The sequence below is a fragment of the Spodoptera frugiperda genome, chromosome 31 (genome assembly GCF_023101765.2).
Source record: "Spodoptera frugiperda isolate SF20-4 chromosome 31, AGI-APGP_CSIRO_Sfru_2.0, whole genome shotgun sequence".
NCBI lineage: Eukaryota > Metazoa > Arthropoda > Insecta > Lepidoptera > Noctuidae > Spodoptera > Spodoptera frugiperda.
In genome coordinates, this window is record NC_064242.1 from 1,773,908 (window position 1) to 1,790,043 (window position 16,136).

At 37.1% G+C, this 16,136-nt stretch overlaps 2 protein-coding genes across 7 annotated transcripts in view; one reads left to right on the forward strand and one right to left on the reverse strand.

The window, feature by feature from the left end:
- The first annotated feature begins 236 nt into the window (after window positions 1-236).
- LOC118276362 (uncharacterized) lies at window positions 237-8,884 on the forward strand. 2 transcript variants are annotated; one of them, XM_035594638.2, is made up of 14 exons: window positions 238-381; window positions 856-906; window positions 1,649-1,870; window positions 2,551-2,636; window positions 2,771-2,834; window positions 3,324-3,458; window positions 4,162-4,260; window positions 4,657-4,851; window positions 5,385-5,612; window positions 6,064-6,098; window positions 6,436-6,487; window positions 6,789-6,935; window positions 7,590-7,826; window positions 8,271-8,884. In XM_035594638.2, the coding sequence occupies exons 1-14, from the start codon at window positions 337-339 to the stop codon at window positions 8,844-8,846; spliced, it is 2,172 nt and encodes a 723-aa protein (XP_035450531.2). In that variant the 5' UTR covers window positions 238-336; the 3' UTR covers window positions 8,847-8,884. The 2 variants fall into 2 exon arrangements, with proteins under 2 accessions (XP_035450532.2, XP_035450531.2); XM_035594639.2 differs by lacking the exon at window positions 5,385-5,612 and having other exon boundaries at window positions 237-381.
- Window positions 8,885-9,161: 277 nt separating this feature from the next.
- The window catches only part of LOC118276042 (protein TANC2), a 310,683-nt gene continuing 303,708 nt past the window's right edge, over window positions 9,162-16,136 (reverse strand). For all 5 annotated transcript variants that reach the window (XM_050707485.1, XM_050707484.1, XM_050707486.1 and 2 more), the window contains 9 exons: window positions 15,864-16,069; window positions 14,328-15,774; window positions 13,991-14,235; window positions 13,513-13,798; window positions 13,266-13,376; window positions 12,870-13,027; window positions 12,526-12,605; window positions 12,012-12,246; window positions 9,162-11,592 (listed from right to left, as the gene is read on the reverse strand). In XM_050707485.1, the coding sequence (XP_050563442.1) occupies window positions 11,299-11,592; window positions 12,012-12,246; window positions 12,526-12,605; window positions 12,870-13,027; window positions 13,266-13,376; window positions 13,513-13,798; window positions 13,991-14,235; window positions 14,328-15,774; window positions 15,864-16,069 (3,062 nt within the window). In that variant the 3' untranslated portion in view covers window positions 9,162-11,298. The remainder of the gene's footprint in view (window positions 11,593-12,011; window positions 12,247-12,525; window positions 12,606-12,869; window positions 13,028-13,265; window positions 13,377-13,512; window positions 13,799-13,990; window positions 14,236-14,327; window positions 15,775-15,863; window positions 16,070-16,136) is intronic.

Consider the following 16,136-nt stretch of genomic DNA (forward strand, 5'->3'; position numbering starts at 1 on the left):
TCATTGAATGATATTCTCCCCTCTAAAAAGGGCACAGTAGCCATTTTTTTTGCGGGGGAATAATCATCCGATGACTTCTCTCGCCATAGGCAAGGCGAGAGGGAGTGTCAGACTCTTACTGACTAAAACCCACCCCGTTCCTACTCCTGCTTTTCAAGACGGAGGTACAGTAGCAATAAGGTCTAATTTCGTATAGAAGTAGCCACGTGCCAAACGAATACGTTGTCCTCGTTTATAACAACGCAAAACACACACTATCAGAGTCGTGACCCCAGATACAAGGAGCGAATTATCATTATTGTGAACACTCAGTTATTCTTGAACCTTCCGTTAAATATGAAGTATATGTGGTTACTGTGGTTATTTGTGGTTTTACCAACGGTATGTATGAGGTTTTGAAAATATTTTGGGTATTAAATTGAAGTTGGGTTGTATGCATTTTTACATCGTTTCAAATAATTTACTGGAAATTGAACTTTGTTTGGAAGTAGTAATATTTATTTTTCTATCATCGTCATTTATTGGTGACGGCTACGGAAACAGGGTGGTAAAAGGCTGCTCTTACAGACTCCTTTTTACATGCCAAAAGTATTTTTACACAGTCTTCAATTTATGTTTTTTCAGATCTTTATTAAAATCTCAAAAATTAGAGGTCCTATTGAAAAAAATCCGAAATTTTCGAACTCTTTTAGCTTTTCACGCCCTGTTTTCACACACAGTACAGACATATTTGCTCTGACCCTGGACAGACCTTGGGTGAAGTGGGCCCATTTGCAAAACTTCCGAACATTACTTACAAAGTAAGCTTAAGTCTGGTTGATAAATAAATCACAATTGGTATTTTAATATTTTCAGGTTTTTGGACAATTTGGATTCGGAAAGTCATATTTGGGGAATTCTCGTTTGGTAAGTAACCTATTAATTATTAAACTGGTCAACATTTTATTTATATAGTTTTTTAGTTATCAGATTAAGAAGTACGCCTCCTCATATTCAACGCACGGACAGACAACCTAAAAGAAAAGGAATCCAATAATACGTGTTATGTTATTTAAAGTGCGGAACCCTGAACATGTTTAAAAACAATTTAATCAGTAAATGCCTATTCATCCGAATAAGTATCATGATAACTGAGTGACCGAAAAATAAGAACATTGGCGTAAACAACATTAAGTTAATATACAATGTTTTAAAGATTTCATTAAAGTTGTATTTCGACTGTACTGGCAACTGACCGCTGCCTCTGACTTCACCTCGTAGATATTGTGACTCCATTTGGCTAGATTACAAATAATTTACATTAGTACCATAATATAAGTGTGGAAGAGCCACGCTTCGGCACGAATGGGTTAGCTCGACCAGAGTGATACCACGGCCTCACAGAAAACCGACGTGAAACAACGCTTGCGTTGAGTGAGTGAGGTTACCAAAGGCATAATAAAATTACCCTTCCCAATCCCCGATTGCCCAACAACCCTTATATTCACCCCCAAAAGGCAAAAGGCAGCGATTGCTTACCATCAGGTGATCCGCCTGCTCGTTAACCGGCTTATACCATAAAAACATTTTTTTATGAGGTCCCTTTTATGCGACGCCAGCGCCTCTATCAACGCCAAAAATCTTCATGTTTATCCCATTTACTTTACAGTGTCGCCAATGGAACTGCATCAACACAAAATTGGGTCTCGAAGACTCTTTGCCACCTAAGGAACAGAGCGTGGCCGTACTTCGGCAGTTACTTCCTCAGGGACCATGGCAGGATATGGTGGAAAGCATTGTGGAGCAGTGCTATGTGAACAGGACTCGAAGGTTCACCAACACCTGTCCAGGACAGGCTCTGATGCACTGTCTTGTAGATCAAATGATTGATGTGAGTTTTATGGCTATTGTTATAAGATTGATTATTGTTTAGTTGATTACTTATGATGGTTTTCTGATAGGTACCCTACCTATTTTGATCAAAGTTTGTCAAGAAAATTGAGTGTAACCCTTACTACTCGTATATATATACCTTAGACTTTCATTTTCGTTTATTCCGCGTACATCGAGGGACTGGAACAATCTGCCTACTGCGGTTTTTCCATCGGACTACAATGTGGGTGTCTTCAAGTCTAGAGTGAATAGGCTCTTAAGAAACTAGTGCGCCTCACCATCAACGATTACATCACTACTTACCATCAGGTGGGATTGTAGTCAAGCATTAGTTTTTGTCGAATAAAAAACAAATAAGACTTTCATACTTCTGCGGACGGTAGTGGGTTATCGGAGGTCCGGGTCGAAAAGCAGAAGTAGCAACGGGTGGTTTTTAGTCAGTAAGAGTCTAACACTCTCTAGCCTCGCCCAAGGCGGGAGAAGTCATTGGAATTGGACTATGTCCTTAAAAAGAGACTTTCGTACATGTTTTTCAATTGAGTTTTGGAACAATGTTGTTGAATTAATAAGTAGGTACGGTACCGTACCTATTTCTCTAGATAATTCGAGTCTATACATTCTTCTATTTTTTTGCAGATTTATAAATGTAATTAATTTATTTTTTTGCACTCTTTACAGTTTTGTCCTATAAACAGTTTGAGAAATGATGATTCTTGCTCCGTCGTCACGTCCATAAGCGGCATGAAATATATGTTTTCACAAAGGTACTTTAAAGTTAATTTAGAAAAGCTGAATTTGTTATCATTGTAAAGAGAGATGCATGCTTTTCCGTTCTGGCAATGCTAACTAGTATTTTAATGAGCGTGTGAAATTGAAAAAAGTTTATTTATAATTGCAGTCGCTACATGGATTTGGAAAAGAATTTGCCAAGAGAACGTCGTCCGACTTGGTTCTTGAAAAACGTAAGTTTTTAATGAATATGTTCAAAAGAACGCACCTCTTTGCAGTATTGTTTGGTTGGTTTTTACAAAACACGTATTTTTGCTAATGAAAATAGTTTTATCCTTTTCAATCCTTTTTATAAACTAGATAAAAAAATAAATAAAACTAAATTTTTTTAAAACGTTGCCCCACATTAATGTTTTATTTTGTGTCGTGGGTGCGTTTACAAACATACAAGTTCACATACACATGACACCCAGACCCGAAACAACAATTTGTGGATCACACACAAAGAGAGATAAAGAGTTAAATCCGCCCCTAAGGCTACCCACTGACCGTTGTTTCGTGCGGGAATTGAACGCGGTACACAGAGCGCGACAGTCGATTACCCAGCCACCGCACCAATCGAGCAGAGAAAATAATGTTTTTTTTTAAGAAAAAAATAAAATGAGAAGCCCATAATATATTTGATCTTGTCTAAAGTATCTTCATATGAGATTTTTCAACAGTATTTTGACAAGAGTTGCTGCGATTTGCCTGTGATATTCAACACGACGGTTCTCGAAGAGTGTGGCTTCAGTTCTGTGATAAACTACATTGATCATGGAGTAAAACATCCTTATTCAACGACTGAAGCAACTATGGTAAGAATTTAAAGAATTTACAAAATATATAACGACAGTTGCATAAAATACTATATTTTTACTAGCTTCTGCCCGCGACTTCGTCTGGAAAAAAATGGGGATGAAAAATAAATGTTGACCGATTCTTATAGACACCGGATAAGCACAAAAATTTCATTAAAATCGGTCAAGTCGTTTCGGAGGAGTATGGCAACGAAAACTGTGACACGACAATTTTATATATTAGATAATAATTCTCGTGAGACATACTAAATTAACTAATAAAAATCACGGTCTACTCACGTTAATTAATGGAGAAAAGCGAGTGCACAGCGTACCATGATAAAGAGTCACTTTGTGACTCGAAACTAGTAGAGCTTTTCTCCATTAATTTATGGGAGTAAACCGTGATTTTTAGTTAATTTAAATACTGTATTGAGGACAGATAATGTTTCTTGGTCTAAGTCTTTGACTGCCAATAGAAAACTGTTGAAGGCAAATCCTCCGCTAACGTCGGTCACCGGTGACCACCACGGCGTTGAATGTGTTAAATTAAATTGGATTCAGTAGGAAACTTTCTTAACTGGCAATGCTTGCATGTGAGCGAAGCCGCTATTACCTAAATTATAATTTATTATTTAGGTAATAGCGGCTGTCATGAACCGCAACAAGATGGTCTTCCAGGTAATATTACAACACTGATTAACATTTTTCGATTTTATAGATGCCCGGAGTGACTAGCCCTGTTCCGATCACAAGTATAGATACAAGCAATGGACTCAAAATTGTTGATTTGAACACAATACAAGATAACTCTAGAAGTGTAAGGATAACAACTATTTATTTAATCTATTTTCTTATTTTTCTAAATGGGTCTTTTTGTACATTTTTTACATTTCAAATTGGCGTTTGGCGTTTTTGTACATTTCAAAGACCCTGAATGTCCTGAAAAATGCCCTGTACCCTTAGTACGAGTTTGCTTTACGTTTAAAGCAATCGAAACGAGAGCGCGTTCGGCGCTTTGATTAGTTGGTTTATTTGAGCCGGCCAATCGGAGTGCCGAACACGCTCTCGTTTTGGTTCTTTGGTCTTTTTAAACGTAAAACAACTTATACTAAGGGTACTTATTCCACTGTTTTAAATTTGGAAATACCATCCATGTTATGTCGCAGCGATCTATAAAAATGGAAGCATTAAAATTAAAAACCAAATATTCCAGGGAATAATGGATCCGATGGAATGTTGTGACATGGAGGACTTCATCAAATCTTCATGGAAATCCGAATGCGATTTCCATTTGCAATGGACAGGCAAGGAGAGGTTGTCCATCTCACAGCCACCAGCCACTGAGCCACCTACGACCACTACTGAGAAAACTGACGCTCTACACGATATTATGCTGGTGCCGCAATCTGTGAGTATAGAGACCCCTCTATAATCCCTAAATCTCCTATCCTATCCATGCATGAGGGTGCGTGTTCTAAACCTACCAACGGCAAGTAGGTACTGATGTGACTTTTTCCGAGTTATACAGGGTGTCCCTGAAATCGACACCCTGTGCCAGTCTTTTGACTCTTGTTGCTACAAATCTTTATTTTTTCGTCTCTAGTCTTTCTTACATTATCCTGAGTAGTGCTCCAGTAAAATGGAATCATAAATTCTTAGCCAACTGCTTTAGATTGGGAAACATTGTCAGTTTTGACCTGTATGTACTTTCTAAGATTATTTAGACACCACTGACAAACGGTGAAGGAAAACATCGTGAAGAAACGCATTGAGCAAGCGTGGTGATTAATGTTCAAACCTTTTCCGTGGAGAAGAGGCTTTTGGTCAATGGCCACTTATAGGCTGATGTGATGTGATGACCATGTGATACCTAATCCTATCCTATTATAATGATCTAAGCAGAACCTGCAATTAATATTAATATAATTTAAACATTTCCAGTGCTCACAGGAGACCTGTGTCTTCCGTAACCTGGGGATCATAAAGGGGACAGAAATTGATAAAAATGCATTCATGGAAATGCTTAATAACTTCACCGGCTCTCATCAAGCGTGGATCGGACCTACGGAAAAGGTGGTGACCAGGTGTCTGAATGCTAATAACCTGGAACATAGGAGCGACTGCCTTATTAACGACGTTTTGGCTTGTACGTTGGATGTGCTCACTGAGGTATGTATGATCAGCGCTGCGACTCGAGGTATTGCGCTCTGGTCACGGCATTTTAATTGAGCACGTGGCTTTTTGCGCCGTACACACATTTATTTTATTTCGTTCTTTCTTTCTTCCTTCCTTTCTTTCTATCTTTCTTTCTTTCTATTGGTTTGCGGTTTACCTGGACTTCGGCTTGAAGTAGGATTAGGAACAAGGTGGTTTTAGTCAGCTGGCCAGCTACTTCGCCAAGTCTTAAAATGTTTATTATAATGTCAAGTCAATCACTTGATTGATTATCCATTGATTATCCATTCTTATGCGTAGTTACTTATTCCAATTTATTTGTATTTAAATTACTATTTTTCAAATGGAATTTATTATTCAGAATCTATTATGTATTATTATGCGTTAGTACTATATACATATGCATAATGTAAATGCGTAATTAATTATTTAATTCATTCCACAGCACTGCCCGTATAAGAGGAAATCAGGAATTTGCAAGTAAGTCCCTATTATTTATAGATTATTAGGTTTTTTTTAACAGTTGCCCCACACTAGGATTTGTTTCTGTGTCGTTGGTGCGTTTACAAACATACAAATTCACATACACATGACAAAGAATTGCTCCGTGCGGGAATCGAACCCGCAACACGTTGCATGGCAGTCAGTTGCCCCAACCACCGTGCCAATCGTGCGGTCAAAAAAAGTATTTTTTTATCTTTCGAATTCTGGCAAGTACCATTGCAGCCGTCCAATCACGGTGCCGAACGCGGTCTCTTTTCTATCTCATTCAACTTAAAATAAACTCGTATTAAGCCCTCTGTTATGTTATTTTCAGGCACGGCAAACATGAGGTTCCATGTCAAATAAGTTCATCAAAATCGAGACCTGTAAGTATATTATATTTAAATAATTTAACTTATTACTTTGTAAGAAAATTAGACTTTGTATCTATTCTACATCTAGTCCAACCGTTCCACCTTCTTATTGTCCTTTAATAAATTATTCGGATATTATTAATTTAAAATAAAATTATTATTGGATTTTAGACAAATAAAATTGACCCTTCATCAGTTACCAATTTGCAGGCCATGGTAGATACCACTTCAATTCATTTGTGCCGAACCATGATCCTCGTCACGTGAACTTGAAGTTCTATGTTATAGCTTTAAAGTTCAAATTCCTTTACAGAAGAACCGCCGTGAGATCTGCCTTCTACCGGAGTTGGTGCATCACGATCACTTGCACGAGTGTGGTCTGGATGCCCTATACCAGGTGGAGCGCGTGCCGGTGCCTGTAAGACATAAGAAACATGCGTTCCCGAGGTTTTGGAATAATGTACGTTATTGTAGATAGTAATTTATACTCCATTCCGCATTTTTTTGTAGTTCTAGAGAGTTGTTGAGTACAATTTTTAGGTTTGATATCTTCACATCACTACAATTTACCTATGTAGCTAAAAATATGGTGGCACACTGTACGTTATTGTAGATAGTAATTTATTTTATTAGGGAAACAAACAGATATCATCTTACAACTAATCACAAAAAACATAGCCAACACTTGATCCAGAACAGTTTCCACAGTTAAATAGCACAGTTTCCACAGTTAAATTATACTTCATTTCGCATTTTTTTGTAGTTAAAACAACAAATCTATATTGTTGAGTACAATATTTAGGTTGGATATCTTCACATCACTATACATATGTTGCGATGGCTTTAACCTTCTGGGTTAGCATAGATAAACACGACCCTGCGGTTGGCGAGCACGGGTAACACGAGTAGCTCGCGACGCGGTCTGGTCATCAAACCACCACAGATGTGACCCAGATTTTTAATTTTTAACACATTGGACGCCGTAGTGGTCACCGGTGACCGAAGTTAGCGGAAGATTTGCCTTCAACAGTTTTCTACTGGCAGTCAAAGACTTTATTTTCATACTGCGCCTGTTATACTTACGTCACCTTTAAATTATTACCTCAAATTTCAGTGCAAACAATTAGAAACCCAAACAACATGTATCATGGATAAAATGGGGATCCTGAACAGGTATAAATTCATGGACTACTTTAAGATGAAGGATAGAATCAGGCAGTTTACTGAGGACAAGCCTGTATGGTCCGCCATGATGGATATTTATACCAGCGCGTATATCAACTTGCCGATGTATGGGGACCATTGTACCTCGGAGAGAAAGCTGTTGAATGTCATCGATACTATGTTGATGGTAAGATCTTTGTAATATTAATGTAGGTTTAATGGGCTTATATTTTATGGTCATGAAGATTAAGAGTGTGTACCAAGTAATAGATCGATCGGACGTCAGGAAGGGGGTTAAATTCCAGTTAACAAATTTTCGTTGGTCGAGTGGTCGCAAGTACCGACTGCTGGACAAGAGGTCTCGGGTTCGATTCGCGGGTCGGGCAAAGTATTACTGGGCTTTTTTCGGTTTTTCGAATATTTCTCAGTGGTAGCACGGAGTCTGGAATTGTGCCCAGTTTATGGCAATAGGCTCACCCCTATTACATGGGACTTATAAAACAAATGGTGAAAAGTGGGTGTACATTGTATAGCGGCATTAATTGTCATAATATGCACCTCTGCCTACCCCTTCAGGGATTAAAGGCGTGACGTTGCTACTGTAATTTACATGAATTCCTTTTGTTAACAGACATGTCCAGTGTCGAAGCGTAAAAACACACCGCAATGCATCACACTCTTCATAGACATGGTGAAATCAACGCCACAGGACAATCAGAACGTGACCAAAGAAAAAGCCGCAGAAATTATGAAGCACTACCACCATGTGTTTATGCCTACACGTCCATTGCCTTCCAGAGCCGACGTGGTTATACGAAAGAAGCATACCAAACACGTTACTCCTGCCTACCAATTCGGGATTCTTAATTCGAAGAATGCTCCTCCAGTCAAAGTTGCTCATGTTAAACCTCCTTCGCACAGAGTAAGACCCCCATTAATTCTTCGCCCAGTATACCTAAGACCTCCGTCTTTTATAAGAGGTCGCGTGAGTGATGGTGTGTTCAGAAGTAATGTTTTTTGGCATCAAAACCCCTTATTGATACCTCAAGTCAGGCCTATGAGCACCTCGACCATTTCTCCTGAAGTCTCTACTGCTGCGACTCTTGAACTGACTACGATGTCTCCTTATCCGACTCCCGAGTTGCCAACTAGATATATTAGTGATAATAATTTGGATAGGGATCTGGATTTGGGGAGACCTGAATAGTGTTTTTTTATGGAATTAAATAATCTATAGTTTCCAAATTGATTTTTTTTTCTGTCTGTAGTTTTTGTTAGTGGCTTTTAGATAGAGCATTTCCTTATTAAAACTCAATTAATTCGTAAAGATTGGATTTTCTTTTCATAATAAAATTATCTGTGAAAAATATTAACCAATAGGATTGCACAAAATCTTCGCTCCTCTTTAGTGAGCCTCAGAAGCATAAGTATTTATGAAAATTGGTTTTTATATCTTTATACTTTGATTTTAAGGATAAAAAGGGTGTTTAATTACTAAGATTAATAAAAAAAAAAAACAAAATTGAAGCCATATGAAAAAGATATTTAATACAATCATAATATGTACTGCCTGAGTAACTATTGTACTTAATATATTTCTTACAATACTATATCATAGCTATAAGTATCTGTTACTTAAACATTTTCCACCAATATGTTGTCCTCAGTCTTCATACAAATGTATATAATTTTGGCCAGATTACATTTCACAAATTTCATTTAAAAAAATCGTTTTAATTACTCCATAAATATTTAGATTTTTTTTCGTATAAACTTATTTTAAAATTTTTTGATTAACATATATTTTGATTTTCACTCGCTAATATTTCGGCTATGCACTTTTAAGAATTCAAAAAAGAATAATAAATAAAATTATTTATAAAAACTACTAAATTATAACGTACATCACTCTTTTTATATAGATACATTCAACACAAACAAACAAATCCACTACATATTTTCATCATATCATTTTTTTTTCTCATACTTTAAATTCACTCTAAAAATTTTTAATAAATTATAATTAATTAAGATAATTATTAATAAGCAAGAAAAAGGGCACATGAGTTTCACTCAAATGTTAAAATAGATTAAAAAATAACAAATTAAAAAAAAAGAAGATTGCAAAATTCCAAAAAATTCTAGGCACCGATATTAAAAAAAAAAAACATTAAGAGTCGGTTCATATTTGACGTAAAATACGTCGAGCGTATCATCGGTCGTACTGACGTATCATCAGTTGAGTGTGTCAAATTCAATACTTTTTTCGAATCGTGAAAAACGATATTTTCTATGAACTTTGTATGAAATACTCTATTATGACGTCATTAGTTTTTGACGTCAAATAGCAGACTTATTTCTAGAAATTTAGCTACAAAAAATCGAAAATTAAGTAGATAATTCATAAAATTTATGAATGAGAGTGTGATTATTTTTCAATATTTTATTGTATTGAAAAGTTGTAATATTTTTTTATTTTTAACCCAGTCATCATTCCTATTGTTTTCCTATACATTTGTCTGTTCTGGCGTTACGCGACCGATGATACGCGACGCATGTTCCGTCAGATATGAACCATCCCTAAATAGTTTAGTAAAAAAAAACATGGCAAGCAATTGATATTTTTAAACGATTATATTATTCGAGGTTATAACTATATTTTTTCATATTCCAAGACGCTGTACATTGTCAGTACTTATACCGTAATAGGATGAATTACAATATTTACATGTATTACCATTACATAGTAAAAAAAACATGTCATTTAAAAAAAAGAACAATATCTACATAATGAAAAATCAAGTATAAGAAGGACTAATCCAATCAATTTTGAACTCTAAACTTGTTGGTATTACGTATAAAATAGCCTGTCTATATTTTAAATACGAAATATCATGCATATTTTATACAAATAGATAGGTATTTAAAGCTCTAAACTCAAAAGACAACCACATTAAAGTTACGTATATAAAAAAGTCAAATCAAATTCAATGAACTTTACCTGCCGTCCTCAGAGTCATTTAATGATTACTAAAACTATTCCTTAGTAACGATTTTGTATAGAAAACAATTACTAAGGACTGGGTTAAGTAACCATTAAATGTCTCTGAATAAGGCGGTACATATCGCAAAAAATCTATATAATTTATAAAGTTTGTTGATATAAGATGAACATTATAAGTTTAATAAAATGTTTTAAAGTAGAATGTAAGCACTATTTTATTGCTAATATGAATAACAATAGAAAAAAAACTGCAACAAAACATTTACAATTAAAGTAAAAGTTGTAAAATAATCAAGTAACTCCATTCTTTTATACAGATACAATAATAACTGGAGTGATAAGTCATCACTAAACCAGCGAAAAAAAGGGATAGAGGTATACAGAAGATGCTCTGTCCCTTTTTCTCAATGACGACTTTTATAAAGACACTCCATTTTAAAGAGTTCGATCGTTCGTTTCCATAGATAGTATTTACAAGCATAATAATTCGATTCAAAGAATTATTACGTGAAATATATCAATGCAGAAATATTAATTATAAATTAAAAACAGCGTCAAAAGCCAGGTCACTTTACATATCAAAAATCTAACAAAACCATGTTCTATCTATTTTTGTACATAACACTTTGTATATTGATACACATTTTGAATTTCATTATGGCATATTAAGGCTGATTGTGTCAAAATTCCTCATGGATCGAGTATCACCGTTAAGACTATGGGACCCAGTATTGATCCTTGTTAAAATTTCTTGTTGAAGCGCTTTTAATGTTCGCATGGCGGAGAGATCGGTGGTTGGAGCGAGAAGTAGTGCTCTTCTGGCGTGGGGAAGAGCTTCTGAGGGCTTGTTGAGGGCGAGGATGGCGCGGGCCATGGCGTAGGCACACTCAAAGGCGTTGGGACGCAAGCCAGAGGCGCGTGCCGCTAGGTCTAACGCTTCTGAAGGTTCCTGGAAAATAATAATGGTGATATTTAAAGTATTTTATCAAAATGTCGATAGGATAAGTTAAGTATGTATAGTGATGATTATAATGTCTCATTAGATGTTCAGTAGTAATTCTTCTTTTTAATATGATTTGAATTAGTTCGAGTAAAAAGTAAAGTAAGTAGGTTAGCTTCTTATTTGTTTGTTTTATATTGTAACATGTATAATATGTTACCAAGATTGAAATCAGTCAAATATTCTTCAAATTACTTATTCAAGGCTATCTAATTGTAAAAAAGTTTATCTCTACAAATACGCCTCGTCACGCCTTTTATCCCCTAAGAAATAACCAGAGGTGCACATTATATCACATACAATGTACATCCACTTTTCACCGTTTTTGTTATAAGTCCCGTGTAATATACAAATACAAAATTACTTACATTCAATTTCCTCTTGCATCGTGATAAATTCAGCAGCAAGTTCGTCTTCAACTGCACAAACGCTGACACGTGCTCATGTGGCACTGGCTGAGTGGTGGGAGTTGTCAGCCCTTCGTCACTGATCAGTGGATTGATCTTCTTCAGCGCGTACTGGTAACGGTGAGCTGCTTCGGAAGGTCGGTTCTTACGGTACAGCATGTTGCCGTCTTCTAATAACTTGTTTAGCAGTATTAGCCTGAGGGAGAAAAGTTTTATTAGTTTCACCCGCATCATATTTTTTTTTATATAAAAAGTGTTGCCCTACACTAGGATTTTCTCCTATATCGTGGATGCGTTTACAAACATACAAGTTCACATACACATGACCCGGAACAAAAATTTGTGGATCACAGAAAGAGTTGCTCCTTACGGGAATCGAACCCGCTACACATTGCTTGGTAATCGGTTACCCAGCCGCCGCGCCAACCGTGCAGTCATAATTTAAAATGTTATCCATCTTATTTTGATCACTTACATGAATTCTGGTTTGCCTGAAGCCATAACCCATGTGGTTGGACCGAGTTTAGCGCCTTTTCTCAGGAAACAATTGACGACCTGTAAAAATAGCAATTTGATTATTAGTAAAGGTGTAAGGTAAGGCACTTGAAATATTTGATCATAAGATATAAAAAAGTATTTTGAAAGAGTAGTGATATTTCTATACCATTTATAAGTGACTGAATGGTAAAGGCAATAGAGTGTTCAAATGCATTACTGCAAAAGCTTATGATAGATTATGATGATAAAGAGTTTAAGCTCTCTAAATCATAATAGCCATTTGTATCTTACTCGTTAACTATAATAGAAAATATAACTTACGGGAACATTCCGTTGTCCAATAGCTCTGTCGAGTGGCCTGAGGCCACTGTGGTCAACTCTTTCCAACGAGGCTCCTCTTTCCAGCAGGATGTCGACGAGATCTGATGGTCCACCGCAGGCTAAACCCAGAGGCGTACGACCGCTACCGTCAGGTTGATCTGAAAAGAAGTGGTTGAAAAGATTAATTTGGAAACTAACACCACATTTTTCCTGAAGATAAGAGAGACATCGTGGAGATATTGATTATGTATTATAAGACATAGCTAGTCTAGAGCAATCTACAATACAAGAACAGTTTTTAATAGCAGTAGTTACTGGGTGACTGACTGCTTTCTTGGTATTACCACTACCTTATGACTATAAACGATGTCTAAAAAAGTGGCTAAGTCTATTTACCTATGGTAGCTCCTTTGTCAAGTAACACTATCATTGTAGGCAATCTGGATCTTAGACACGCCCAGCCAAGAGCTGATATTCCATCACCATCCACAGCGTCTGGGTCAGCACCTGAGACAAAAACCAAATTTTAATATGAAGTTTAAGATTTCATAACACAAACAACAAGACAATTTTAAAGTTTATTACATTTCTTTAGGGTTTAATTTTAAGGCTCATAAATTTTACAAATGCACATAAAACTCACCTTGATTTAATAATATCTCAACGACGTCAGCGTGACCTTCAGCTGCTGCTAATATCAAGGGAATCTTTCCACCAGAACCCATCACATCAGCTCCTGAATCTAAGAGTCTTAGTACTAAAGCGGTTCTGCCATTCTTGGCTGCAAGTGCCAGTGGAGATAGTTGCCGAGCGTTTAGGGAGTATGGTGTAGCTCCTCTGATGAGGAGAGCGTCTGCTATGGCAGCGTTGCCTGATGAACAGGCTGCAGTGAGAGCTGTTTCTCCTGTGACTGGGCATATACCGTCAGGCTGGAAAAGAATAATAATCATTGTTTTAGTGATTGGAAAACTAACATCAAAGAAGGCAACGTTTTCCTTTGGATAGATTTTATACAGAAATAAGAACAGAGTAGTTATTTTATACCATTCCTATTAAGGAATAGCAGTTAGCAAAGTTTCATTATGCATATAAACAATAATAAGAATAAGAACTACACTTACAATTAATTCAGCAGTATCGAGAAGGTATTCCACAATATCTAAATGTCCATTCTGGGCAGCTGCTATCAAAGCGTGTCGTGATCCTGGCACTAGTTGCTCAATGCTGCCATCATCTATGTCTAAGGAATTTCTATCGTTGCCTGTTTGACAACCTAGTAGGTAAATTACTGTATCCCTGTGGCCATTCTTCGCTGCGTGGACTAGAGGAGTCTGTTCTGCAGTGTCTGTATGACTAAGTGATGCACCTGAAATAATAAAACCATGGTTAATCAAAGAAACAATTCTGAAGGCAATCAAAAGTAGAACTTAGTGTTACAAAATTAGATCATAAAGTTACCTGCAGCTATAAGTCTCCTCGCAACATCAGTGTGTCCTCTCTGACACGCCAAAGATAAAGCTGTACAACCTTGTGAGTTTGTCATTTCCATGTCAGCTCCAAATTCTATCAACAGCCCAACCATGGCCAATATTCCTTGATACGCATACATGCATAGTAATGGAGCGCTACCAAGACATTCCGTGATCTGGTTGGGAGAACCTCCAGCTAAGAGCATCAGCCGAGATACCTTTACATTTGGAGTATAAATATTCCTCAAATTGGCAATCGCTTCACCAACATTGGCCGAACTTGTTGCCACCAACATTGCTTGCAAATCTCTTGGACATAAACCTAGTTGCGCTGGACCCATATTTCTGTACATGTGTGCTTTTAAGATGTGATGTCCTAGCTCCATTGACTTTTCCGAGTCTAATGGTGCTTGTACCCTAGAAAGCCTGAATGCAATACCACAATGTCCAGCTCTCAAATCACAGAGGAATTTTGGACTTTCATTATCATCTCTTCTTATCAACCATTCCCTGAATGAAGGGTGGAAGAACATGTATGTGTTGTCGATCCTTTTCACCAGAAAGTCTGTCAAGGATTCGAATCTGTGGCAGAACTCATCCCAAGGAAGGAACGTATTGACCAGCAATGAATTCACTGAATAGTATATTTCTACCAAAGTTAGAGGGTATAATGCTGCAAGACACACACTTAGGATATGCGTGACTTTCTCAAATGACTGTACCGTAGGGAACCGCAGATTGAATTGCAACAAGAATATTTGGGCCAATGATATTGGTACTACTTTGTAATTCGTGGATTTTACAACAATATGACTCCTTTCAAGTAGGTCTAGAATTAATTTTAGGAACAAAAACGAGCCTTGGCTTAAGTGGAGAACATATTGAGCGAACTTCATCACGGAATTGTGGACTCCTTCAGACTTTCCAGTTGAACACTTGATATTTGTTTCTATGATAGGAGCAGCTTGTAGTCTTGTGTTGAAATACTCCAGGAGATCTTTGTTGACATTGTCTGACTCATCCAGACTGAGCCTGGTGTACGGCAACTGCTTCGACAGCTCCAAAAATTGTGTCCTTACAGTAGCAACTACTTTGAGCCACGTCGGCATTTCTGGTACATGTCTTGCTAGGAACGAGGCGATGGTGTATCCATGATCTGGTCTGTGATATTCAGCTTCACAAAGACCATCTACGAGGATGATGCTATTTGAGGAGTCTATACTTCCATTCCTCCTCAGGATTATGAGAGGTTCAATTATACCTCTCATGAAGGCTAAGTCTGGGTCTGCGATGCATTCTTTCAGAGACAGACAAGCGAGTAGATGAGGCTCGCTAAGGAGATATTCTCTGTAGGCTTGTAGCCTAGGAGCTTGGCAGAGTTGTGCTGCTAGAGAATGGACGAATTCACCGACGAGGCAGGTACTGTTGTTATCAGCCTGAAAATAAAACACGTATTAGCAAACGATTTATACAAAAATATGCTTAATTGTGATGTGATTAGGTTTACTTTCGTTTCAAAACTTACCTGACAAAAATGATAAGCGACTACATGTGAAGCCAGGTGGGTGAACATGCCAATAGTGAGCTCCTCTGGAAGCATCTCCCTGATGTCTGATTGTTCTCGTAGCTCTTCATACTCGCAGTTCCTTTTTCTACCAAAGCAGGAGTATTCTACTAGCTGAAGTATTAGTGCCGTCTTTCCAGTGCCTGGACAACCAGATACTATGATACCTGTAGAAGGAATAGAAGTTTTGTTAAATTAAACAGTAGGGAGTTTGTGAATTAATGATCACAGTTT